The 25,775-nt window shown below is 42.0% G+C and overlaps 3 protein-coding genes and 1 long non-coding RNA gene across 14 annotated transcripts in view; 2 read left to right on the top strand and 2 right to left on the bottom strand.

Moving 5' to 3' along the window:
- Positions 1–9,460, top strand: part of LOC140304668 (nuclear factor 1 X-type-like) — a 110,141-nt gene extending 100,681 nt beyond the window's left edge. For 10 of the 11 annotated variants that reach the window (XM_072383403.1, XM_072383405.1, XM_072383406.1 and 7 more), the window contains 2 exons: positions 1,497–1,585; positions 4,590–9,460. In XM_072383403.1, coding sequence (XP_072239504.1) covers positions 1,497–1,585; positions 4,590–4,604 — 104 coding nt within the window. In that variant the 3' untranslated portion in view covers positions 4,605–9,460. The remainder of the gene's footprint in view (positions 1–1,496; positions 1,586–4,589) is intronic. The other variant, XM_072383408.1, reaches the window with a different exon arrangement.
- A 1,099-nt stretch (positions 9,461–10,559) lies between these two features.
- On the bottom strand, positions 10,560–13,180 carry LOC140304688 (uncharacterized). Its single transcript, XR_011915282.1, has 4 exons — positions 12,976–13,180; positions 12,038–12,211; positions 11,819–11,959; positions 10,560–11,710 (listed from the first exon to the last, which is right to left on the bottom strand). It is a non-coding gene; the product is annotated as an uncharacterized lncRNA (long non-coding RNA).
- Positions 13,181–16,214: 3,034 nt separating this feature from the next.
- rnf11a (ring finger protein 11a) lies at positions 16,215–22,008 on the top strand. Its single transcript, XM_072383426.1, has 4 exons — positions 16,215–16,694; positions 19,392–19,564; positions 19,740–19,919; positions 21,219–22,008. Exons 1-3 carry the CDS (start codon positions 16,596–16,598, stop codon positions 19,909–19,911), a joined length of 444 nt encoding a protein of 147 aa, XP_072239527.1. The 5' UTR covers positions 16,215–16,595; the 3' UTR covers positions 19,912–19,919; positions 21,219–22,008.
- A 1,228-nt stretch (positions 22,009–23,236) lies between these two features.
- Positions 23,237–25,124, bottom strand: LOC140304679 (heme oxygenase-like). Its single transcript, XM_072383420.1, has 6 exons — positions 25,006–25,124; positions 24,807–24,860; positions 24,527–24,638; positions 24,231–24,446; positions 23,860–24,132; positions 23,237–23,729 (listed from the first exon to the last, which is right to left on the bottom strand). The coding sequence occupies exons 2-6, from the start codon at positions 24,851–24,853 to the stop codon at positions 23,538–23,540; spliced, it is 840 nt and encodes a 279-aa protein (XP_072239521.1). The 5' UTR covers positions 24,854–24,860; positions 25,006–25,124; the 3' UTR covers positions 23,237–23,537.
- Positions 25,125–25,775: the final 651 nt, after the last annotated feature.

Below are 25,775 nucleotides of genomic sequence, written 5' to 3'. Positions count from 1 at the left end.
TTTTGTAGTTTGCGAGAGCAGAGTACAGCTCGTCTCCTCTGTCGCTGTAAGCTTTTGATCAACGCAGACTTTGCATGTCTGTCTGACAGCGGCAATACAATCTCCTCCCGTCTCTCATTTCTTTTTTTTGCTTTCCTCTCTTCTTTATTTTATATATGCTCATGCCCTCCTTTCTTTGTTTCCTTTTCCTTTATTTCCCCACTTTTTTTCTTTTTTAAAGGACCAAAATTAGGGCAGTTGGCGTGGACTCCAAAAAAAAGACATGATGCCCCACTTTACCAATGCAATCCCCTTGCCACTTTCACACAAATCTCACAACAATTAAAAATTGAGAACAACAAAAACATGTATAACAACAACAACCTATGTCTGTAAACATGAGTAATAGAATCCAATCAAACATGTCTAATTAGTGCTATACTGGGGGAGCGGGAGAGAGGAGTGTGATCAGAGAGCGGTGAGGCTTTGGTTGGTTCCACCCACACAGGTGCGGTCCAAGAGTCGGGTCATGGGAGAGGCACACCCAGAGGGGGCACTGGACGGAGCAACCGGGGCTCCTTCTCCTTCTAACGTTTTTTCCCCTTCCTTTCCTCTCAACTTTTCCTCCTCCCCCTCCTTCCTACTCTCTCAGATTAACATGTCGTTCCTATTTATTTATATTGACGTCCAGTGTATAAATAAATATGGGACTTTCCGTATTTTTTTCTCATCCCGGTGAATGTTCTCACTGTATTTTTTTATTTTTTTTATCTTCCTCTCTAATTTTGTCTCTGATAATAAAAAATCTTAACAGTCATGGAACACACACACACACATGCATATTGTACACTCACTCATGCATCAGTCTCCAGCCCTGTCACTGTTACCCCTACACATCCCCATCCCCTCAACTCACTCAGTTCATGCACAGCGAAAGTTCTGCTCAGCAGTCATGTTGGAGTCCAGTGAGCACAACTGCCCTAACTTTGATCCTGTGGCATCACTGAGTGATGTCACTGTGTTGGAAAGACGCTCCCCTTAAACTGTTAACTGTATGGAGCATTGGTTACCACAGGTGATGAATACAGTTCATCCCGAGGTCAACCTATATATCAACAGTCGACAGTGAATCCTCGATGATTTTCTGTCATTTCTGTGGCTCGTTATTGAGGCCAGGGGCTGCTGAGGAGCATCTGTGATCAACAGAGCAGCCATATCTGAGGGCAAGACCTTCTCCACGCTAGCACTAATCATTTCAGATTCTATGCCCTTTCTTAACAGCAGTGTAATTGGTAGGGTTAAAGAAAACAAAATCATACCTGCCAATGATAAGGAAAAGAAAAATCTCCCCTGTGACCAATAGGGAATCAGTATCACTGACCCTTAATGTCTATTTCCAAGTATTGCGATCTATCAAAAATATAAACAAAATGATGAGGGCATCAAATTCTACTACAGGCTGGGTGTGTATATGTATGTGTAAAAGCATGTACACACTTGTATCTCTCTGTTTATAGCATACTCCACGCCAGGCTCCACAGCTCCCAACCGGTTTGTCGGCATCGGAACACGGGACAACTTTCTGAATATCCCCCAGCAGACTCAGGTACCCTGCCAGTCTCCCTCATTTACTTAACATCCACATATCCACCTCTCCCTCCTCCTCCTCCTTCTCCTGTTGTGTCTTTTTCTTCCTTTTCACTCATCACCCACTGCAAGCCTAACTCTGCACATTGCTGTTCATGGATGCGACTTGCCAAAGCGTCTGGGTTTACATGAACAAGCATGCCGTTCAGATCGAAGGCCACGATACAGAAGCAACACTCATAATGACTCTGCTTTGGGAACAATCAATGATCCAACCCATAACCACTGTGATAAGTAGTGATCAGCTCTATGAATACTTTGTGTAGACATCCAAAAGTGTTACCCTGTCACCTGCAGTGGTTTACTGAAATCAGGACTTCCGTGTTTTGTTATAAGAATCCCAACTTAGGGTCAAGTAGCTTCTCCTGGAGTATCACATTGTCTTCATCAGCAGCGGAAGATTGTTGGGATTGTGGATGTATTCACGTTTAAACTCTGTAACTTCTGAAAGTGATTCTATTTCATTTGAACATTGAGATATGGTTTATTAACTGTCTGAAGACTTTATCAACTGAAGCAGAGTGTTGCCCAGGTATCAAGGCCTTTAGTTTCAGTATTGGTTTACAGTGTCTATATTACTGTAGATTCCCCACAGTGAATGTTAGCTGTGCCAGTTAGTTTCAGCTCCAGCAGTGTTGATTTATAACTGCAAGGCCCCACAGTGTGTATTAGTGCAGCGTGTGAGGCCAGGAGTGCAGTACATTGTGGTTTCAGCTTTGGCTGTGCTCTGCCACCGGGCTGCAGTGTCTTGGGCCTCCTCCATCACCAACACAACTTTTCTCATTAGGGGCTAACCGCACCTGCCTGCAGCCAACTCGGCTCTCCTGCCCTCCCCACACATGGAAACAATCTGCATTCCTCCTCAGCACAGCTCCATTCAGCTGCCCCGTCCTCTCACACCCTCAAGTGCATCAGCAGCCCACGCTCCTACTCTCCTCCTGCTGCTCCCCGAGCTCCACACCTGCACCACTCTCCCACAGATGCAGCTCTGGCACCGAGGGCACATCCAAACACAATCCAAATGCGTGTTAGCGCATATGCACATATACTTCAACTCGGAGCCAAGACTCTTGCCCCTCGTTCTCCCTCCTTCCAAAACAACAAAATGGCTTTTACAACAACTTGCATCTGTTCAGAATGCCTATTTTCTCCCGCTGTTAGTTAGCAGAATTATTTAAAAAATGTGCACTTTGAACATTTCTGCCAGATTTATTTATTTATTTATTTAAGCGCAGAGAGAACTTGGGCATCGGTACCAACAGCTCTCAGTTAGCTGAGCCTAGTGGGTCAGTGACAGCCTCAGCCAGAGTGAGGAACAGAGGTCTCTGCCTGTCCTGCTGTTCTCTGGCATATGGCGAGGTTCAGGAGAAGGCCCTGCCAGCCCGCCTCGCTGCCTGCTAGCCAACTAGCCAAGACAGAGGGAACAGGTCTTCCCACTGGTGTCAGAGCAATAAGCAAAGAAAAGTTGGTCTGAGGGGCTCTCTGGTGGTGAAGCCTCAACTATGCAGGAATAGAGCAGGGGAGGTAGGGGAGCATGTATGAAAAAAGTAAGACAGAGGGAGTTAGTTGAAGCTCGCTGCACTCCACAGTCACGTCCCGGCTGTCTGGTTGCCAGCAGCAACCAGACATGATGTCATAGGCAGTTGAAGTTGGACTTGAAGGGATGGGGGGGGTGGGGGTTAGAGCAGGAAGGGGGGGTCACTTTCCACTGCCAAGGATTACATTGAGAGAGCCGGAGTAAGAGAGGGAGGAAAAAAGAAGAGGTGTCAGGGAAGTTGGAGTAGACAGCCAGAGGAGTTGTCTCCAAACACCGAAAGGAGTTAAAGGTAGAGGAAGGAGAAAATGAGGTTTAAGGGGTTGAAGCTTTTTCGGAGTTTGCTCAAATGTGTGTGTGTGGGGGGTGGGGGGTGGGCAGAAAGTAGTTTGCTGTTGAAGGTGTGGTGAGTAGTTGCTCTCTGTGAGCCTGTGGAATGTCAGAGGGAGCCAGAACCCTCTGGCCTCTGCCAAAGCCTCCACTCTGCCCTCTTATCAAACTGAGAAACTGGATCCCTGGAGTAGCTGCTCTCAGTAGCTTTACAGTGTAGCCTGAGACCACTCGGGCCCACAGAACACAGACATATGAACAGGATCACTTTACATGTAAACTGGTAGCAAATGACAGAGTAGCTACAGTTCTGTGCTGGCTCGCTGGAAAACCTGTCAGACTCACACCAGCAATTGTTTTTGTCACTTTGTAGAAACACAACTGTTTTATACGCATTTTTGAAAAAGTAAGAGTTGAGTCAGGCCTCTTTAAAAGTAGGAAGCAGTGAAGTTGACATTGTAACTTTTTCAACACTATGGGACCGCTGAGCTCAGTCTATAAAAGAGTAGTAGGTGGCCCTCTAGTGGCTGACAGATAATTCACACTTGTTCTCATTTTGTTTGGCTGACTCTGTAAACAAATCATCATAAAACCATACCTCCTGATTACAAGAGTTCAACCACAGAGTATTTCCTCAAGGCTAAAGAGAAAGAAGGAAAGGAATCCGTGCTGCTGTGCTGAAAAATTCATTTAAAAAGTAGAGATATTCTAAAAAAAGAAAAAAATGTATTTTTTATTCGGCCAAAATGTGCTGTGTGTATTTTTATGTAATAATTATGTAGTTCTTTGGATTTCTCTTGTGCTTTCTTTTGAGGAAGCAGGTGTAACGCCGACTTGTATCTCAGCACTTTCCCTACTGCAACTCTGTGGATGTGTACTTGAACTTTAACCTTTGATTTATAGCATGATCAAAATTTGTTTACGTGTGTGTAAGATGCAGTTATGTGCTCATGATTCACAACTGTTCGTACTCTGTCACACTTTTTTATATTCGTCACTGCACACTGCAGCTAAATACTGAATCAAATCAACTGATTCTAAATGTGAATCTGGTGTAAAAACTAAATCTACCATTTTTCCTTCTTTTGTTTTTTCACAGTCCTGGTTCCTCTGACAAGGCCTCTCTGAATCAACAACTAAAGTTGTGTCATGAAAATTAGTAATTTGAAACACAAACACATCACAGCTGATAAAGAACAAACTGTTGACACTAAAAGGTCTTTCTCGCCAAACACTATTGAAAGTACTACTACAGAACCCGAAGAGCCCCACAATGGCCCCGAGAGGACTCCCCCACTTCAACACCATTCGAACAGGAATGTTCGTCCCCTTTCATGCAGGAGGCTTCAATGAGATTGAGTAGACAGACTCAGAACGCAGGGTGGAGTAAAAGGAAGACGAGGAACTGTCTCACACACGTTGAAATGTCAGAAAGGAAACGCAATGTAGACACCTGACAAATGACCAATTAAACATTTGTTTTTCTTTCTTTTTTATATAAATATATATATGATTTTTCTTTTTTCATTTTGTTGTCTCCACAATGAAACTCCATGCATTGGCTGGGAGATCCAAACAAGAACAAAAAAAGTAGTGGTGAATGGTGGAGTCGGATGTGCAAGTTTAAAGGATTGCCACCCATAATTGCACACATCCATATCTGTGTATCCGCACATCTCATCCAGGTTCATGGTCCCACCCCGACACTCATCACGCCACACACACCGCCCCCACCTGGAGCTCAGTGCTGCTCAGGGTCAAGACCGTAACCACAGCCGCACGCCTGTGTGTCGCCACGCTCTGCTGCTCGAGTCGCTTCGCCCTGAGCCTCTTTCATTTCCGATTGGCCAATCATGGTGACACCATCGGATGGTGTGACATATATGCACTAAGTGGCTGGTCTTTGTTTACCTATCAAAGTATCAGGGTGTCCTGCTGTGGAAGAAATGATAGCCATGAGGCGAGTGCAAGAAAGTGAACACACGACAGACCGTCATAACACTAACTTTACCTGTGCTCTTTCGTCCCCTCACCTATGCACTATTAATTTTTAATAAGGGATGAATAGTGTTGCACATCAATGGCCAGATGAGCGATTAGAGAAGTGAGTTGAGGCTGGCTGCCACTACAGGGATGTAGTTGTGCTAACTTTGGCGTCTAGGCCCTGAAATATGCAGCACTCATACGTACACAGACACGCACGTTTGCAGACCATCCTCTCCAGAACAGTCTGTCACACAACCACTCATAATACCGTCTCATTATTCATAGACAGTAAAGCACACACAGCATCAGCATCATGTTATTAGCTTTAATTTGGTTTGTAGGCGGGTTTTTATTTTTTGGGTTTGTTTTTTTTTTCTTTTCTTTTTTTTCCTTATCCGTTTGTTTTGTTTTTGCCGGATTTGGTTTTAACCTTCTCTTGCATGTCATGACATTTTTTTCTTTCAGTTTGCAGTAATTCACGACTTCACGCTCAGATTTTAGCAGCACAGTAACAGCAGTTTCTCAAATCTCTCACGTATGGACAGCACAGTAACAGCTCATCTCACGCATCCTTTGCATCGCTTCACCCTGAAAATCGAGAGGAACGCACGCACGCACACAAGCACATGCGCACCCGACATGCACGCACGCATAAAAATGCACACTAGCGCCACCGACAACCTGACGTAAAAAAATAACAAAGGGAAGCCTTTATATTTGGTTCTCCAAACTGCCTTTGTCAATGGTTTTTCATTCATTTAAGATTTGTCTTTTTTAATTTGAAATATTTATGTAAATGTTCACATTAAAATTGTTGTTTTTATCCTGACACGATCCAACAATCAAAAAATAGAAAAGACAAAAAAAAAAAAAAACTGACCTCACAAAATAACTGGACTGCCTGGCTGTTGGTTCTGTTTTGCAGGGATAGTAAGCGGGGCCCGAGACCCTGCTCTCGGCCCCCTAGAGACATTAGCTCTATCTACTAAAACCATATATCAAGACTATAACAGTATATGGAAGTGCCTCTGTATTCCCTTCATGCAATTAGTACTAAACTTCAGGTTTTCTTCCCACTTAAAAGCTACAGGGAATGTTAGCGTTTGTGCATGTGGAAACCCTGGGACAGATCTTTATAGAGGACTGCAATCCTTTTCTTTTTTTTTGTAAAGACAGAGAGAGATCTTATACATATATATTTATGATATATGCTCCTTTTTAACTTTTACTACACAAGCTTCTTGGCAGTCTAGTTATTTTCTGAACTATCATCCCCCACCACCACCCCCACAACCTGTTTCAGTAACTTCACCTTACTGTTACGAATCAAACGACACACACGCCATCTGCAGCTCAGCGTTACGATACTTAGGTGAACATGTCAAAAATCGACAGTTGGTTTGAAGAAAAAGTGTTTGTTTTTTGATGGAAAGTATTATTATTGAAAAATATGTGTCGATTGAGCCACGTGCAATGCATTGGGTAGATCATTGTGTTTGTCTGTTAGAGATTTTTAAGAAAGCTAAGAGAAAAGTGAAAAAAAAGAAAAAAAAAGACGTTTTTTTTTGTTTCAAAGTCCGTTAGCTCCGGGACTCTAAACTAGAGGGCCATGAAAAAAATCCTAGTCTTTGTAAGTTGGGGGTATTTGTTTTTATTTCCTTTGTCTCTTTTTTTAATGTTTTAATGTGTAATCATTTGTTTATAAAAATGTGGGAGGGCTGAAGGAAGAAAAAAATTTTACGCAGCTTCAAAAGAAAGAATCTATCATCAGACGAAAAACTGGTGCTTTAACACTATAAAGTACGTTCAGAAATATTATAAATGAACAAAAAATAACAGACCATTTAGGAAACAGCATTATTCCTCTCTCTATTTGTATTCTTCTCTTTGTATCGATCAGGGGGAGAGGTTCCTGTTCCTGAAGGTTGTGATGCAAAAGGCATTTTGGTTCAACCTTTTAGAAAGAAAGAAATTGAAAATATACTGTCAAGCCCGCGCAGAAAATGTACCCATGCTCTGCCTGAAAAATCACCAGCAAAAGCGATTCAACCCTCCCAGTCCAATGGATTTGTTTTCCACATTTATTGGCATAAACACTTGACAAGTTCCTCCCTGCCCTGTGGGAGATGCTTCACGTCCAGAAAACCTTATATTCTCATTCTCATTACCTTATATGTGTGTGTGTGAAACTCGAGCTGGACGGAACTCAGCTGGTTGCATTGAGACACCTGATGTTGAAATGGAGTGGGTCCGAAGCTGAGACCGAAAAGGGGCAAAAGTAGCTCGTAATCAGGCATAAATATGAGGTCTGAGCCATTTATGAAACAGGCAGCAAGGTGAGCCTCTCCCCTGTTCCACCCCCTCCTCTGTAAATGACTCTTATAGTGCTTGTGCTGTAGTGTATAGTTTCCCAGCAGTTAAAGGTTGTCCCTTGAAAGTGCCTTTTGTTCACAGACTCCATTTTGTAATCCAGATCAACCCCCCCCCTTTTTTAAATTTTTTTTTTTTCCCCTGAAATGGCTCAAGGTAGCAGGTGGCCCCCTGAGTGCCGGAAGGAGGCAAAAGCTTTTCGCCCGCTCAGCACTCGGGGACGACTTCTTCCTCTGGCTTTGAAACGAATCCCCTCCATTGTTCCTCCCCTCGATCCTTTCTCCATCATCAAAGCTGCGTATCTATATGTTTATAATGAATATAGATAAGCGCCTTTGTAAAGTACAAAAGGAAACTGGTGTGAATTAGTTCTTTACTTTTTATTGATAAATGACAAAAAAAAAATTTGAAAAGGCAAAAAAACTTGTTCTCGTTCGGCTCTTGCTTTTTTCTTTTCCTCTGTCTCCACTGTCTGTTTTCTCTTAGACACTGGAGTAGTCTGTAACTGTGTGTCCGTCACTCTCCGTCTCTTGCGCGCTCTCTCTCTCCCCCGCCCTCTCCGCTGTTTGGGAGGGTGGGGGTTAAAAAAAAAAAGAAAAGAAAAAAAAAAAAGATATTGCCGGAAAACTTTTTGTCTGAGCAGAATGCAGTTAGCTCACATGTTATTCTTGTCTGTATGCTTCACATTGTATTACCATACCCATCTTCTTCAGCTTCTCCATTCAGCAGCTAATGTAAGTGAACAAATTACGCTGACGGGCTTTTGGGGGTGTCCTTGGGTGGGTTAGGAAGGGACAACAGGGGTTCATGGGTCTAGCTGTAAGAGGTTTACGGAGAACGCAAATGGGGTCAAGAGGGCTGGATAAACTGCTTTGGGAAGCTGGTGAGGGGCTGCTCAGACTAGGATAAGAGTTTGCTCTTTTGTTTTAGCTATTTATATTTTGGCTTTGTTTTATTCCCCTTTTTTTGTTTCTTTTTAATTTGGATTTCTTTTATTACTTGCTATCAGGGTATGCTGTCATTTAGGCTCTCTTTGAGGATGCCTTGGACTGTAAAAAATGAAAGCTACAAGCACCTTATAACCGGACTTGTTCAGCATGAGGCCGAAAGAGGAGGTTGCATTTTCTGCGTCAAATCCCATATCATTTCAAAACGAATCTCTCAAAGTCAAGCGTTCTTGTTTACGGTGGGTTCCACACAGTGAAACCTTCAGCAGTATTAACCATTTACAACACACCAACTGGATAGCAAAACGGCCAGCATGAACCTGATTTCTCAGACTTTAGAGCATTCAGGAAAGTCCCTCCACTTTTCTCCTCTAACCACCTCATGCTGGATGGCTCCTCGTCTTTGTTCTGTTGTTAATTTTGTTCTTTATATTCTTAAATGTGTATGGTTATTAGTGAAACGGGCAGCAGCCCATGCCCCCCCCTGACTCCCAGCTCTTCTATGCCTCTGTTCTGTGCCCTCAGTGCAGCACCACTTCTTTGTGAGAACACCCCCAGAGCTCTAGGTGAAATGCATGTGTTAATTACAGTTTCTTTTCCATAAGAAGAAAAACACAGTTTGAGAAGAGCAGCACCTGATTGAATAAAAAGGATGTTCTTGACTGTACGACCTTGCTGTGCCATGTCTTTCTTTCTGATGCCGCCACACGGAATCACCTCTGGGGCTGCGAAATGATGTGGTGGAGAGCCTAAAAAGTTACTCATTCACTCTTAAGTTGTTGTGATGGGATAAGTGCAGGCAGGGCACTCTTGAGGATGTGAACACCTCTGAAGAATTTGGCAACTTTTTTGCTCTTTAGCTCCCCCCACAGCTGCGGGGTGTACCTCCAGTGACGTAAAACCAAACCTCCATCTGAGCCTTGCACGTTAACAGCCATACATGTGAATTTGTTGCCCTGCTCCAGAGGCCACAAAAAACCTCAGGACAAGGTAGGGTAATGTCACGGGACCATATCTTCATATACTATGATATATGTGATGAACAAGCACAAACAAAAAGACTAAAAGAATAAAATGTGCAGTTTATGTGCAAAAAAAAAAAAAGGGTTTTTTAATGTGGCATATATGTGGAACCAATACATGTGCATAAGTAAATATCATGTAAAATATCAGGTAAATACATAAAGTGAAAGATAGCAGAGAACCGTTCTGAAAGGCCGCAAAACAGCTTTACTTGAGAGGGACTTTTTTTTTTTCCCCCCATGTTAGTCTGATACAGAACATCAAAGTTAATATCTGGAATATACATAAACGTGTTGCCTTAGTTTTGTTTCAGGGATCAACCACAGTTTTCAATCTCGGCCCACGTGGAGCAGATATGAACTTCCTGAAGAACTTCCTGAAGCCATGTGTGTCTGCAGCTTCCCCGATGAAGCCGAGCAGAGCAAATCTGGCAAGAGAGCCGGCAATAACGAAGGGAACTCTGCATGTGTGTCTGTCCTGTTACTCCTCTGAGCGGTAAAAACCCAGCCTGATGTTAGTGCTCGTCCTGTGTCTTGCTCTTACTCATAACGCCGTCCTGGGTGTCTTCCTGCATCTGGGTTTGTTTTGTTTTTTTTCTCACTTTATTTGTAATGACAACTCTAACATATTAAAATGAGATTGTGAATATGTTGTGCAGCACACTCTGTAGACATCGGCTGACTTTGTTCTCTTCTGAGCAAAGAGTTTTCCTTAAAACAGTAATTGCACTTGACAAAAACAGGTTTCATTTACAGGTTTTATTTGAAGGCACATTTGATGACAGAAAACAAACTTTGGTCCAAATGTGCAAGCGAATAAAAAGGAAAAAAAAAAAAAAAGACAAAGATGATTGTATAACGCAAGAAATTCAATCCAATACACCAGATTTATTTAATTAAATATCTCTCAGGAAAAAGTTCTCTCAGGAATATATTTTGTGTAAAATGACACGGTTTCCATACACAAACAACTAATAATCAACCGGGACAAGAATATATATTTAAAGTGCTTTTATCCAACCCTCAATTAAGAGGTTTTTTTTGTTGTTTTAAAAACAATGAGGCCTCCTTAACCTGAACACATCAATCACAGCAAATATGTCACTTAAATGTAAACTTTTCTCCCTACTTCATATATAACAGATATCAAGTGTCACTTCTCACACGTAACGGCTAGTTTGGCGTGAACTCAAAGTTACTGTCAGTATTAACTTGTCAGAGCCTAAAAAGTGCTCTAAGTTACAAACACAGCAGCTGATGTGCTGTGTTCCTAACTTAGTTCCTATCTTGACAGATCCAAGAGTGAGCACGATTGAATCTTTATTGCACAGTTAGTTTCTGTGTAAAGTTGGGATGTTTCAGCATTTATCTAAAGACCTGCTAAATTAACTATACTCATATAGTGCTTTTCTAGTCTAGATGACCGCTCATGACCGTCATACAGCCCGTCTTAGTCTACACACTGTGCTATTTTTCTCTATGACACAGACACACAAGCCGATGGAGTCATCGGTAGGCAATGTTGGGTCTTGCCATGAGGGGGAAGCTGGGAGTGGAACCACAGCCTCCCGGTTGGCAGACAACTACTCTTCCTCCTGAGTTACAGTAACTTCGTACCTACCGTGGGAGGAAAAAGCACAGCAGAGTCTCCATTCACTTGTGAAGCAAATACCAAAGAGGCTATCTGAAATCATATCTGGGAAACCCTCAGTCAGTCCTCTGAGTTAAGTGTGGGTAAAAAAAAAAACAAAAAAAAACAGCACAACCCTTAAAATAGCATCATGAGCCTGTACTCTTAAAGTAACTTAAACATTTCAGGGCAGTCGATCCGCTTCAGCCTCCTCCGAAGGAGCACATTCTCCATCGTGCCCACCGTTTTCTGCTGTCTCAGAGAGCTGTGGGGGGGGGGGGGGGGGGGGGGGGGGGGGGGATTAAATTAAGCCACACCCTCTTTAAATGCATTAAAGAAAACCAAAAAGAATATCACCTTGAAGAAAACATACCTGAGAGGTGTTCAATGCCTGAGGTGCAGGGTCGGTTTCCTGCACTGGCTGGTATTTATCAGACAGACCGTCCTGCTGTCCGTCTGGTGGTGGAGACGGAGGTGCGTTTTGCTGTGTGTGCAGGGTTGAAACTGTCGTGCCCTGGATGTACAGAAACTTCACCGTGAACTCTTTTGGGGCTCTTGTGTCAGATTAACTCCAGGCTGAAGAGGCACTTACCCAAGACTCGTGTGCAGTCTCAGGTGGAACACCTGTCTCTTGGACTGAGAGCCCTCCTCCATATTGATATGGTATCGCGGCATGTTGAGGATGTGGTGCTGGACTCACCTTGATGGGCTGGTTTCTACTGGGTGGAGGTGGAGGTGCGGGTGGAGGTGACTGAATTTTCATGTCCTACATGAACAAACCCAAAGATTAGAGAAAGCCAAACGTCCCGGAAAAAAATAAATAAAAAAATAAATATCAGGGAATCACCAAATTAAGCTTTTTGATTTTGTAACAGCAAATAAACAACAAAACACAGATGAGAAAGGCAATTTTGCTCAAAAGCTTAACATTCTTGGCTTTGTAAAAAGCCAACTTTACAATAAAAACAAAAAAAAAATTGGAGAAAATGTACAAGGCTTTCACTCCTCAGTGGCAGGCTTACTATATTTGCAGTATGTGGGTTTTTTTAAAAAAAAAAACAGACCAAAACAAAACAGCTGGGAACGCCTGTGTCAGTGATTTACACCTGACATGGAGAGGTTTGAGTCAAAAGTAGGAAAGGAAAACAATATGAAGACTTTAAAAGGCTTTTAAAACACCTCTCCTCACTTTTCACATTTTGGGGTCAGTACCATCAACAACAAAAAAAGAAAACATATTTAGTTCAGTTTTTCTGTGATGCACAAAACACATCAGTCCCATTTATATGGGCTAGTAGGAGCCTACTAAACCTACTGGTAGGCTCATTTCTATTAGTCGGCATTGACAAGACTAATAACAGTCAAATCGGGTGAACCATCACACTAAAGCTGAATTTGTACATCTGCCCCGGCTGAAGCAAACGTGTTTAGGCCTTAACGGACACCGCCCACATCCACCACGGAGGAAAAAGGAAAAGACAGTAAAAGGCGGAACTGTAGATGCGGTACCTCTTTTTCTCTTTTTCTTACCATTTCAAGGTCTTTTCCGATGCCGCAGAATATAGGAAACAGCAGAACGAGAAAGACAAAAGCGAAAACGCAACTTTCACTCCGAAGACGACCAAAATGGCAGTAATTCGGACTCGAACTCCCTCCCGGCCGAAAGAGAAATGACTTAACAGTACTACAGACAGACTTACAGCGCTCGTGCCAGGTGTTACTACGGAAAGTGTTGAGGGCCCAAAATTGTTTTCCACAGCGTTTTCTTCTTCTTCTTCTTTGATTTTTGATGGCAGCTGGAATCCTTGATGTTGCATATGCCGCCATCTACTGAACTAAACCCTTTTCTATATTATTTTAATTATTCCAGTTGACACCAGGAATCCTATAATTATTTTCCTCCCTTCTTTAGATTTACCAGATCTATCATCTTTTTCAGATTATATTCTCTTATTCCTGCTTTCTGCAGCCCTATCTTCATTCTTTCCCTCTTCCTTCCATATCTGGGACATGCTGCCATCTCATGTTCCACTGTCTCCCTCTCCCCACAGCTACACTGCCCAGTTGGATGTTTCCCCATTATCTTAAGTGTAATATTCAGTTTACAATGTCCTATTCTTATCCTGCTCATAATTACTTGTTCTGTTCTGTCTGTCCATAACACCCTCCCTCTCCTGCTAGACTTTGTAATTTATATAAATGTCTTCATTTTTTCTGATTCTTCCAATACTGATACCACTGTTTGTTTATTTCTTTCCATACTAAACTTTTCCCCTCTGTTTTTGATCATTTTACTTTAATTTCCACCACCTTTTTCTTTCCTGCCTCCTTAGCAGTTTTGTCTGCTTTTTCATTCCCTTTTATTCCTACATGAGCTGGTACCCACATGAACACTATTTCCCTCCCCTGTAGCATTAACCTCGATATTTTTATCTGTATTTCATATAAAATTTCCTGATGTGTTTTTGCTGTTCCGTTTTTAAGACTTAAGAGTTATGAAAATGAATTGTTACATATAACTATTCTCCTATCCCTCACCCCCTCCATCCATTCTATTGTTAGCAATATTGCACATAATTCCACTGCACTAATTCCATAATTAAATGATCCGATGTTCTTCTTGAAATTGTCTTATTATAAATGGGAACCACCATTGCTGCTGCTGTTACTCCTGTTGCCTACTCTTTGGACCTATCTGTATATATATATATAAACATATATTCTCTATATTTTTTCTCCACAGTTATAAAATTCCTGTACTAGAACTGCTGTTTTATTTCTTTCCTTGATGTTCCACATATTTAAATCTACATTTGTTTCTTGCAACATCCACTTGGTATTGTTGTCCAAAGAACTGTTGGGCTGAATTCCATATGTTGTATTTTTAGTTGTTCTGCCAAACCCTCACTGACCCACCCAAAACTAATTTTTCCTCTTTCCCCTTGTCCCAGCACATCTCCAGAACTCTCTTTGCTGGATGTTCATCATTGTATCCGTTTATTTTTATCTAGTAATTGGCTATTAACTGTTTTCTTCTAAGCCATAATGGCATTTCTCCTGTTTCAACCTGCATATTGCATATTGGTGCTGTGCTCTTGCTTGAATTATGTGATGCGATGTATATATATTTTAACGATGTAAAATCAGCACCCCACTCTAACCCGGCCAAAAACCTCATAATATTCAATACTCCCTTACTTTTCTCTACTATTCCCTTCACATGTTCTCTCCATGTTAATCTAGAATCCAAAATCATTCCTAAGAATCGAAATCTATTTACTCTCTCTAAGTTCTTACAAGTTTCCACTAATTTTCTTTTTTGAGAAGTAGATTACTTTTCTCCACTGAAAATTTAAAACTCCTCTCTTCTCCCCATTTCTCCACCTGATCTATCCCTTCCTGTAGTTTCTTAACCATGTGATCTATGTTGCCTCCCCTCTTCCATAATGCCCCATCATCTGCAAAGATCTTCCCATTCCTGCTGGTATACTGTCAAATATATGATTTATCATTATTGTAAATAACGTTGGACTTATCACACTCCCCTGCGGTGTGCCATTCTCTACCACATAGCTCTCTGACACCTCCGACCCTATTTTAACTTTTAGAACTCTTTCCCTTAAAAAATCCATAGTCCAATTAAACATGTTTCCCTCAATTCCCTTTCGATGCATTTTAATTAGCAATGCCTCTCTCCACAACATGTCATATGCCTTTTCAACATCAAAAAACACTGCTGCCACCGTTTCTTTATTTATTTGTGCTTTTCTTATATCATCTTCGAGGCACATTACTGAATCCATAGTGCTCCGACCTCTTCTAAACCCACTCTGATATCTCGTCACTAATCCCCTTCTTTCTATATAATACATCATTCTTTCATTTATCATTCTTTCCATTATCTTACCTGTATGGGATGTTAGTGCTATGGGCCTGTAATGTATTGTCTTACTATGATCTTTCCCCGGCTTCCTAATTGGTATTATTATTGCCTGCTTCCAAATTCGTGGTACTTTCCCCTCTTTCCAGACTTTATTGAATAATGATAGTATCTGTTAATCCCCCTCACTTAAATGTTTAATCATAGTGTAACATATCCCATCTTTGCCTAGTGCACTCCTTCTTGTATTTTCTATTGCTCTTTTCATTTCTCTACTTGTAAATGGGACATCTAATTAATTTTCTCTATATTCTTTCTTTTTAACACTTCCCTGTTTTCGTCTCTATTTTTCTTCCTGCCATTTCTTCTCTCCTCAGTTAAATTATTTTAACTGAAAACAAATGTTTTAACCATTAATTCCACCTTTTCTTTATTAGTTATAGCCACTTCATCTCTAGAACTCAGGACTGGATAAGTGGAAGTGAAAGCATAAATTCCTCCAGCATTATAAATAAGTGAAACTCTAATCATGATTTTGGTCCATTAAAGCGGGGACACACATCCTTATGGCTGTTGGTTGTAACTGCTTTTGACTGAAATACTGTATTTCCATTTGTTTTTACTAAATTTTCAAATAAATCTCTAATTTCCTGTTTTCCCAATTATCCCGAACCTAATGGTCATCGTTCTTCTAGAGCTGAGCCTTTCTCTGATGTGACATTTTTCATTAGCAAAACTAATTGTAGGACAATAAATAATAATAAATAATATAATGATAAATTAAAAAAAATTGTAGGCGTTGTTTTGTTTTTTAATACTACAAATCCTTAGATTACACGTAAATAAATATTGCTCAACCATGGGGCACAATTTATGTTAATTATGCTTTTTTTAAATTCTCTACTCTTATTCTGAAAGTATGTGGAGGCGGAAGTGGAGCGTTGGCAAACTTCCTAACAGCGATATGTCCGGCTGATACTTTGCGTAAACACAACATACTGCTGGACGCGCAAACATAACATTTCAGATAGTTACATTTTGGGTGAGAAGCTGTCGTGAGCGCCACTCCACTGCTCAGCGTTTGTTTGACAGAAGCGAGTGAAGTCACTTCTCCTGCCGCTTCTACGACAAGACTCACGCTGAATGTCAACAAACTGACAACATCGAAGCTAAGCTAACGACAAGCCAAGTGATTCGGCGTAGCTCTGGTTTACGCTTAAGACTGTCTCCCCCAGAAAGAGGTGCACACTCTCATGGTGGTCTCAGGTCAATGGGGAACTGTCTGTTTTCACAAGGTGCGGATGACCTGTCGCTGCTGAACGAGTCTGAGGGGGGGAGTCTGCCCGGAGAGCCACCGCCGCCCTACCAGGTGAGCAGCCGGGGTTTCAACTTTAACTCAGCCCGGGGACGCAAGTCACCTCTGTAGTTCTGATAAGCTCAAAGGTTACTTATTGATGGGAGTATCTATATTTAGCATCAACAGAGTGATGCAGGCATGTACGTATTTATTTACTGGTTTCATATATATTTATAAATAGAAATATATATATATATATATATATATATATATATATATATATATATATATACAAACACACAGTACATTGCCAAAAATATTCACTCGCCCATTCAAATGATCAAACTCAGGTGTTCCAATCACTTCCATGACCGCAGGTGTATAAATTCAAGCACCGAGACATGCAGACTGCTGCTACAATCATTTGTGAAAGAATGGGTCACTCTCAGGAGCTCAGTGAATTCCAGTGTGGTACCGTGACAGGATGCCACCTGTGCAACAGATTCAGTCGGGAAATTTCCTAACTAAATATTCCACAGCCAAGGGCGTAGGAATGAGTTTAACAATGGGGGGTGGGGGACACATATCAGAAACCTGACAGATATGTCGTAAATTAATGCTCACAAATGCACCTGTCTACAACATTGGGGGGAACCAGTTCCTACGCCCATGTTCCACAGTCAACTGTCAGTGGTATTATAACAAAGTGGAAGCGATTGGGAATGACAGGGTCTCAGCTACGAAGTGGGAGGCCATGTAAAATGACAGAGCGGGTTCAGCAGATGCTGAGGTGCATAGTGTGCAGAGGTCGCCAACTTTCTGCAGAGTCGATCGCTACAGACCTCCAAACTTCTTGTGGCCCTCAGATTAGCTCAAGAACAGTGCGTGGAGAGCTTCATGGAATGGGTTTCTATGGCAGAGCAGCTGCATCCAAGCCATACATCATCAAGGGCAATGCAAAGCGTCGGATGCAGTGGTGTAAAGCACGCCGCCACTGGACTCCAGAGCAGTGGAGAAGCTTTCTCTGGAGTGATGGTCTGGGTTTGGTTGTTGCCAGGAGAACGGTACATGTCTGACAGCATTGTGCTTAAGTTTGGTGGAGGAGGGATTATGGTGTGGGGTTGTTTTTCAGGAGCTGGGCTTGGCCCCTTAGTTCCAGTGAAATAAACTTTGAATGCTTCAGCATACCAAGAGATTTTGGACAATTTCATGCTCCCAACTTTGTGGAAACAGTTTGGGGAAGGCCCCTTCCTGTTCCAACATGACTGCGCACCACTGCACAAAGCAAGGTCCAGCAAGGTGAGCGAGTTTGTTGTGGAAGAACTTGACTGACCTGCACAGAGTCCTGACCTCAACCTGATAGAACACCTTTGGGATGAATTAGATCGGAGACTGCGTGCCAGGCCTTCTTGTCCCACATCAGTGTCTGACCTCACAAATGCATCCCAGAGCACGGAGTGAAAAAACTGTGCTACAGCGGCATGCGGCAATGCCTTTATCCCAAGTGACCCGGGTGTAGAAAGCCCCCAATAACAACAACACGGCAGCTCTGAACTAACAGAGCAATAGTACACGCTCATTCATTCATTTGTCTTAAAGTATTGGTGAAATGAAGACAGATAATGCCTTATTTAGAGGCTGTATTGTCTATGCCCCATTTCATTCCCGTTATATGGATATGCGCGGATCTAGACTTTCACAATGTTATCGATGAGTAGATGAACATATTTTATGTCAGAAATAAGCTCTAGGTTTAAAAAAAAACAAACAAACAAAAAAAACTTCCCCTTTAAGTCCATATGTGTGTTAAGACAGATGAGTGAATGCTTTTGGCAATCCAGTGTATAAAATGATACACAGAAAATATCATTTAAAATCCAGCATATAAAGACAAATAGGCATAGACAGCCTGTGTTGTACATTCAGAAAATAAAAGCCCAGGATATAAATGTTAACATTTTATTGCGACCAAACTCCCAGGTCTAAACAACAGTGCCATTGTTTGATATTTTTATTTTATTTATTTTTTTTTTTTTAGCTACTTTGACCCTGTGTTGACAAGAAAAAAAATAAAAATTTTCACCACTCTGGAGGATGTTTATCAGCTGTTTTATTGAGTGGAAAACAAAATCACAGATAAAAAAAACTGAAAAAAAAACTAAACTGTTTTCAGGAACAGTCTGACTTTCTCATATATACTAAAAACATTCAGTAAAATAGTTGTGATTTATGTTTTTTTTTTTTTCTCTCTGATAGGTAAAGGACAAAAATGATGGAATCATGAACTGAAAATAAAATCCCAATTTCTACAGCTCTTGAATTAGTTTAGGTGCGGACTTTAATGATGAAAAACAGCAGTCTTCATCAATCGCGTTCCAACTTAAGGCTTAATGCTCACAGGCATAAGACCGAAGTACTGTGATGGACCTCTAACTGTTTTCAAACATCCATTCATTTAGAAATCAGTGATATAGTGTGTTAGAATGGGCGGCTCTATTGTGCAGTCTAACTGGAGATGGCCGTTGTGGTCATATGTTCGTCCTTTTATTTTTAGTTTCATACCTCCAGCCATGAAAAAAAAAGCCTTATGGAAATGCTAACTGCAAAAAAAAAAAAAAAAAAAAAAAAGAAACGCTAACTGCAGTGCTCAGCCTTCAGCAAACGTGAAGTCTAGAGCTGCTTGGAGTTAAATCCAATATGGAGACCTCTGCTTTAGTTGACTCATTCCTCCAGAGATGACACAGGTTGTGTTGTGGCCCTTCTATCCAGGAGCGCACACAGCCAGTTCCAGTGTTCCATCCCAACCCAGGAGAGAGTCGCCTTGCCAGCCAGCTGACTGAGGAGGAGCAGATCCGCATCGCCCAGCGAATCGGACTCATCCAGCACCTTCCCAGAGGCATCTTTGACCCAGGCTCCGACCCCTCTGATAAGAAAGTTAAAGAGTGAGTCTTAAATGGCGTTAAGTAACAAAAATGTATTCACATGTTTTGATCTCCGTGCTCATGCATGAGTATGCTGAAAGGAATTGCTAAAGGTTTATTCAGCATATATTTAATGGTCTTAAACAACCAAATTGAAGTTATTAGAGTTTACATAATTTGATTCTCCCCAATCCAGGTGTGTGATCTGCATGATGGATTTTGAGTACGGTGATCCCATCCGGTTCCTGCCCTGCCTTCACATCTACCATGTGGACTGCATTGACCCCTGGCTGATGCGCTCTTTCATTTGCCCCTCCTGCATGGAGCCAGTTGATGCAGCCCTGCTGTCCACTTATGAAACCATCTGAGCGGCCCCCTCCCCAGGGGGCAGTTCCTGCCTAGAAATAACTGCACTTTTTTTTTCTTTTTTTTAGCCAAAACTGCCCCAGCTGCTTAAACAGGTAGGCAAAGGTGACACGACGTTAAGCAGATGCTATGTGGAGATGCAGACAGGTGCTAAAAACTGTTGCATTGCTGGGGTTTGATATGGACCCGTTTGGCTCGTGAGAAGTCTTTGCCTTTCGCCGTGGGACAGTGTGCCAAATCAGATTAAGAAAAAAGTGCGCAAATAGCAATTTTTTTTTTTTACGAGTAATTAGTGGAATTTGCTTCCCCTTTGAAGATGGAATGTGCAATATGTTACGTCAGCGGGGATAATTTTTCTCGGTAAAGTCAGCATCATTGTCGGAACCGCCACTGAAAACATGAAGTGAAATTATGATGCTCTCTTAAATGGAACAACGGCATGGAAAGTCTCAGAAACACTGAACTCTCTGAGATGTCATCAAATTACAGAGAAGTGGGGGGAGTGACATCCATGTCAACCGTGTCATCGGTTCCATGATCTGTCACATCTACAGCGAGATCACATGGTGTCATTTCAGCATTTGAACACATTTTGAAGATTGATTTTTATTTTTAAGGGGTTTGTTGGGCCGACTCCTGTCGAAAGCTGCTTTTATAAATGTGAATTACTATTTTTTCCCCTCTTCGCAACATGAATCCCCTCCTTTACTTTGCCTTGGGTTTGTTCTCTTTGACACATTTCGAAACTCAGTGCTAGTCCTAGTTTACAGTCAGTAGCTTTTTTAAAGACGCTGTACGATCCCCCTTAAAGCACTTTGGGATACCCCTCATCTGAGACTTTGTAGCTTGTGGAGTTGCGATGTTTGCCGTGTCATTAACGTCTGTGTTTTCACCTGTGCGTGTTGTAGGGAATGATTGTAAGAGACCGACATTGTGAATTAACCCTCTCGGTTGTAAAAAAACCTTTTTTCTTAGTCCAAAGCTATTGGATTCTGCTTCGTGTCGATGGACTTTTGCCTGTTTTTGTTGCATGAGGTATAGTCGCACAAAAATACTCTTGACTTTTTGGCGTCAGTGTGATCTGTGGTGCTGACTGTGTATTGTGCAGCACAGTCAAGCAACACGGGGAAGCGGAAGCTGCAGTTGTAGAAAGGAATGTGTTTTTGGATGTAAAGCGTGATTTTAGTTGTTAGAAATTGAAACTACCAGAATGATGATGAGGGGACATTTCTGATTTATCCTGCACTCGCAGTGCCTTTGATGTTGATATAAGCCAATTCCTGTGAAGCACAATCATTTCTGATTTCACTTCTGTCTTTCTTTAGTTGTCCTCCAGGAGGAGACAGATACCAGCATTGTACTGAACGGTGTCATTGTGGCTGTTTTCACACGTGGACATCGGAGATGTTCAGGACAATGTGCAGACAGTTGGGTTTGAGATTGGTCACACACAGTTTTCTTTAGAGCATTTTGAGAATGGCATGCACGACTCTGTCCTGATGGCATCTGTACTGCTTGTATATGAATGTATCTGAAATAGAAAGAAGCAAATGGAAAGCAATAGAGTCATCAGGAAAGAGTGTGAAGCAATAGCTTCACACATTTGCTCAGTCCCAGTTAGCTATCTGGAGGTTTTGTTGATATATTCATACGTAATCTTACCGTCTTGTCTAACCAGGATTTTCCATGAGGGGGGGGGCTTGGTGAAAAGCACTTGCGTTCACACATGCCACCCCTTTGGAACATCTCCTAAACATTTCAGAACCTCAGTGCATGTGTGACACAGGCCTGAGAAGAAGCCAGAAATTGAATCTGGTCTTTTTGATTTATAATGCACACATTTTTAGGAAACCTCGTGAAACCACGCTAAAAATGGGTGCCAAATCTTCTCCAAGTGTGAGGTTTTGTCCGTGCGTTTCCTTTTTAAACCACGAGCTGTGCTGGAGACACTGCAGCACTGTGTGGTGACTGCAGGTTAGAGCTTGTGCAAGTTTGTAGGGCCGTGCAATTGAGTGACTTTTATTTTCAGTGATAATTCTGTTTACCAATGATAACAAAAGCAAGTTTATCCAGATGAATAAAAGACGTTTTACAGTCTGTTTCATGATGGTCTCATTTTGTCATGTACTGCAGTGGTGTGCCTTTGCCGTCAAGTTTAGCTCAAATCAAGATGATGGAAATTGGGAAGCCATTGGGAAGCACAGTATTTGCAAAAACAAATTATTAATGAATGTTTTTGACACCATATGATGAAATATCTAACAACACATACACATGAAAGTTCTGAGTCTTTGAGAGGAAAAGTGTAAAGAGATCGTTTAAAAAAAATGTTCCTCGAAGATTGGAAGGGATTCCCTCTACAGTGCATAATGTCATGAAATAATTCAAGGAATTTGGAGGGATTTCAGTGAGCAAAGCTAACCCTAAACTGGACACCCATGATCTCTGACCCCTCGGACGCAGCGCATCAAGAGCGGTCATTCATCAATAGCTGGTATGACCAGATGGGCAAAGGATTGCTGTGGAAAATCTTTGTCAGGCATTACAGTATAGAGTTACATTCAGAAATGCCACCTAAAACTTTACTGTGCAAGAAAAGGAAGCCTAATATCCAGAGAGGGCATTGAGTTCTCTGGGCTCTAAGGCATCTGGGATGGGTCACCATACAGTCGAAACATGCAAGACAAATCAGTATTCAAGGTTTATTATGGACACTGCATGCTGCATCCTCCAGATAAATGACAATAAAACAGCCATCGAGACTGTTATCAGCAACAAGGCCAAAAGCCGGGCTCTGTCATGGTATGGGGTTGTATCAGAAGGAAAAAGTTGAGATGCAACCTTGTGAAGGCAGTTTTAATGCGAAAAAAGTACATTAGGACCTTTAAGAGCACACTGCAAAACCAAATTCTGCCCACTCTGGAAATGCGTGGCTGTGGAAGAGGAGGGTACGAGTACTGACCTGTCCCCAGTAAAGCTTGACATCATTATCTCTGACATCACTGCGTAATGCATTACAGTGATTTCTACATGTTGGAATTACTGCTGAAACAGTTTCTTCTTTCTCTGACAGCAAATGATTAATTCATCATGGGCATTGAAAGGATGGCATTTAGTAGTAATCTGGAGCAAACAAGCATCTCAGTAGGCCTCTGCGAAACCATGATATGGCATCTTCATCTCCTGTAGCGTACTGCAGGTACCATGAGTGAAAATATGCACCTTTAAAGTCAACCGTATCATACCTGCGAAAAGAAATGGTGTGTGTACGGGAAATTAAACCGCTGATAAATACAAACCGCACAAAAGAGAGAAAAAAAATTCCCATCAGCATGAGACTTTATTTTAAAAAAAGGCACGTATTTACAGAGTTTAGTACAGTATTTACAGTATTGCATATGAAATCGGTGTCACAGAGAAAACAGTAAGTGGATGTTTCTGAAATGTGACGTCATACATTTGATTTTCACTTATATTGTACAAACATTTGTTGTTTTTTTTGCTTTTATATGGTATTTTACAGGATTCTAATCAGATCTGCCTTTTTAACACTTTTTTTCTTTTAGTACAAAAGCAAAGATCTTGAAAACCCAACAGTCATTTAAATCAGTTTTTCAAAGTCATTCCTCTATAAAGCATAGATTCCCACACTGACAGTTGCCAGAGCTACAAAGAGTCCCAGCACCATCCTGATCAGTGGGGAACTGTTGATGATTCCTGGGATCTGGAGTGTTTTAGCAGTTACTGGTTTGGAGTTTGTTAAACAGTCCTCCGACTTATGTTCGGTGACACTCAGCATCTTCTGCAAGTCTTCAAAGACCTGTAAAACAAGAGAAAGGGCCTCAGCTGTTTGTGGCGAATAATTAACTGTGAGAGCAAAGGGTAATCGTATGTATGTGGCTGCCTTCAGTGTGGCATTTTCTCTACCTGCCCAAACGTTTCCCGCTTACCTGGATGTTTAACTCGAAGGCCCTGACGGCTTCCTCCAGCACGCCGTTCCTCTCCTCCTCTGTCAGCTCCACGCTGTTCATCCGGCTGCGATAGAGCTGCTTGAAGAGGTTGGGGCTGGAAACTCCAGGGAAAGCAAAGAAAGACAGACCCTCGCCTCCTTTCAGCCCCATTGACTTCTGTGCGATCCGACCAAGAACCTGCCCCCCGGACAGGTCTCCAAGGTAACGGGTGTATGCATGGGCAACTAGGAATTCAGGGTTTTCTTTACCAATCTGAAAAATGCACAGAGGTAAACCGTGTTAGTTGAGATCACCCAGTAGAAAAATTAATGTGCTGTGTGTTAGATCTAGGACTGAAAACTCTAGCACACCTGTCGGAGTCTGTGGCAGTATCTTTTAGTAGCGGCAGGAACAACAACTTTCTCCCTCCAGTCTGGGCCGTAGAAGTGTTCCAGGTCTTTCTCTATGGACTCCAGCCTGGCCAGTTCCGCGGGGAAGTAAATGGGTGCGACACTAGGGTGGTCGGAGTTCCTGTCCATCTCTTCCTCTAAAGCCAAGTAGATCTCGTAGAGAGAGCACAGCAGGAGCTGCAGGGTAGGAAGAGAGGTGGTGTCAGTCAAAGATAAAAGTAAATTCATCTCCACATTGGATTTGAACGGATTGCTACCTTATATTGTGGAAGTGTGACTTGTCCCCGTTGGAAGCTCAGCATGAGTTCAGTGTTTTCTGCTCTGACATGATTCTCCTTAGTTACCTTTTTGATTTGTTCTGACAGGTCCCTGAGAGAAGAGATTAATCACAATCAGTACAGAGTAAACTCAATTTTAAATCTTTTGGGGGGGAGCTGTGCCATCAAAAGATCAAGTCTGCACATGTGCTGCTACTGGTCAATTCTCCTTTGGGTGCTACAGCAATATTTGAGGATTTAGAGATGTGAAAAATCTCACCTTTCAGTCATCTGCTCTGCTGCCTGAGTATTTCTCTCTGTTTCCATTGTGGACCTTTAAAAAAAAAGTAAAGCCATCAGAGACGTGCTTTTACAGAAAATGAATGAATTACAGCATGATAACCAATATCATTTAGAGTTTTAAGAAATCAGCAAAAGAGTATGACCCCGAAACAATAATACTGTTGTGTTAAACTCACCAGTTGTGGTAAAGCTGTAATCCTACAGATTTGATAGTTTGGTCTCTGGTTCCTCTGTTTTCTCTCTCTGGATGTCCAGTGCACTTTGTCTGCCTTCAGTCCTCTCCCGACTTTATACTCTGGGCTGCTTCTGTCTCCTCCCCCCATCTGCTGGATGAAAACAGGAACTCGGAGTCACAACACCTCCGCTAAACATGATGCAGCAGCTTCAGCAGGAACAGTGGGAGGGACTGAGAGTTAACATGATGCAGCAGCTTTGAGAAGAGCTTGGGAAAATGTCGAGGGAGGGACTCAGGTCAGGACGTTTCAGTAATGCCCTGGAAAACCAGACGGAGGTGGGGCATGAACGCTAAACGTGACAGTGCAGCTTTGACATTCCAAAGTTGAAGCAGATGAGAGGAGGAGCCAAATCTAAACATGACGCAGAGTTTCTGCGGATGGAGTGGGAGGACATGTTGAAACAGTGACTGATGATAGAGGCAAACAATCGCATGATTGTATCTGACTTGTACACTGAGTTTTCAGTTCGCCAGAAAAGTGAACAAGTTTAACCACATCGTCAGATCATTGCTAAGTATTACAACATTTCAATGAGAAACTTCATCAGAAACAATCTGTGGAGCCTGCTGCAGCCGTGTTAAAGCATATGATGAAACATGCAGCTTTCTAAGTTTGTACCCATAATGTCTGAAATAACAATACATCTGGAACTGGAAGTTGTTATCAACTGTTGTGGGGTATCATTGATACTGATGGAATAGTAAACCAAC

Source organism: Leuresthes tenuis, unplaced genomic scaffold (assembly GCF_036924035.1).
Source record: "Leuresthes tenuis unplaced genomic scaffold, fLeuTen1.0.hap1 SCAF_4, whole genome shotgun sequence".
Lineage (NCBI taxonomy): Eukaryota > Metazoa > Chordata > Actinopteri > Atheriniformes > Atherinopsidae > Leuresthes > Leuresthes tenuis.
The sequence above is the reverse complement of the archived record's forward strand: the minus strand, read 5'-3'. Positions and strand labels throughout refer to the sequence as shown.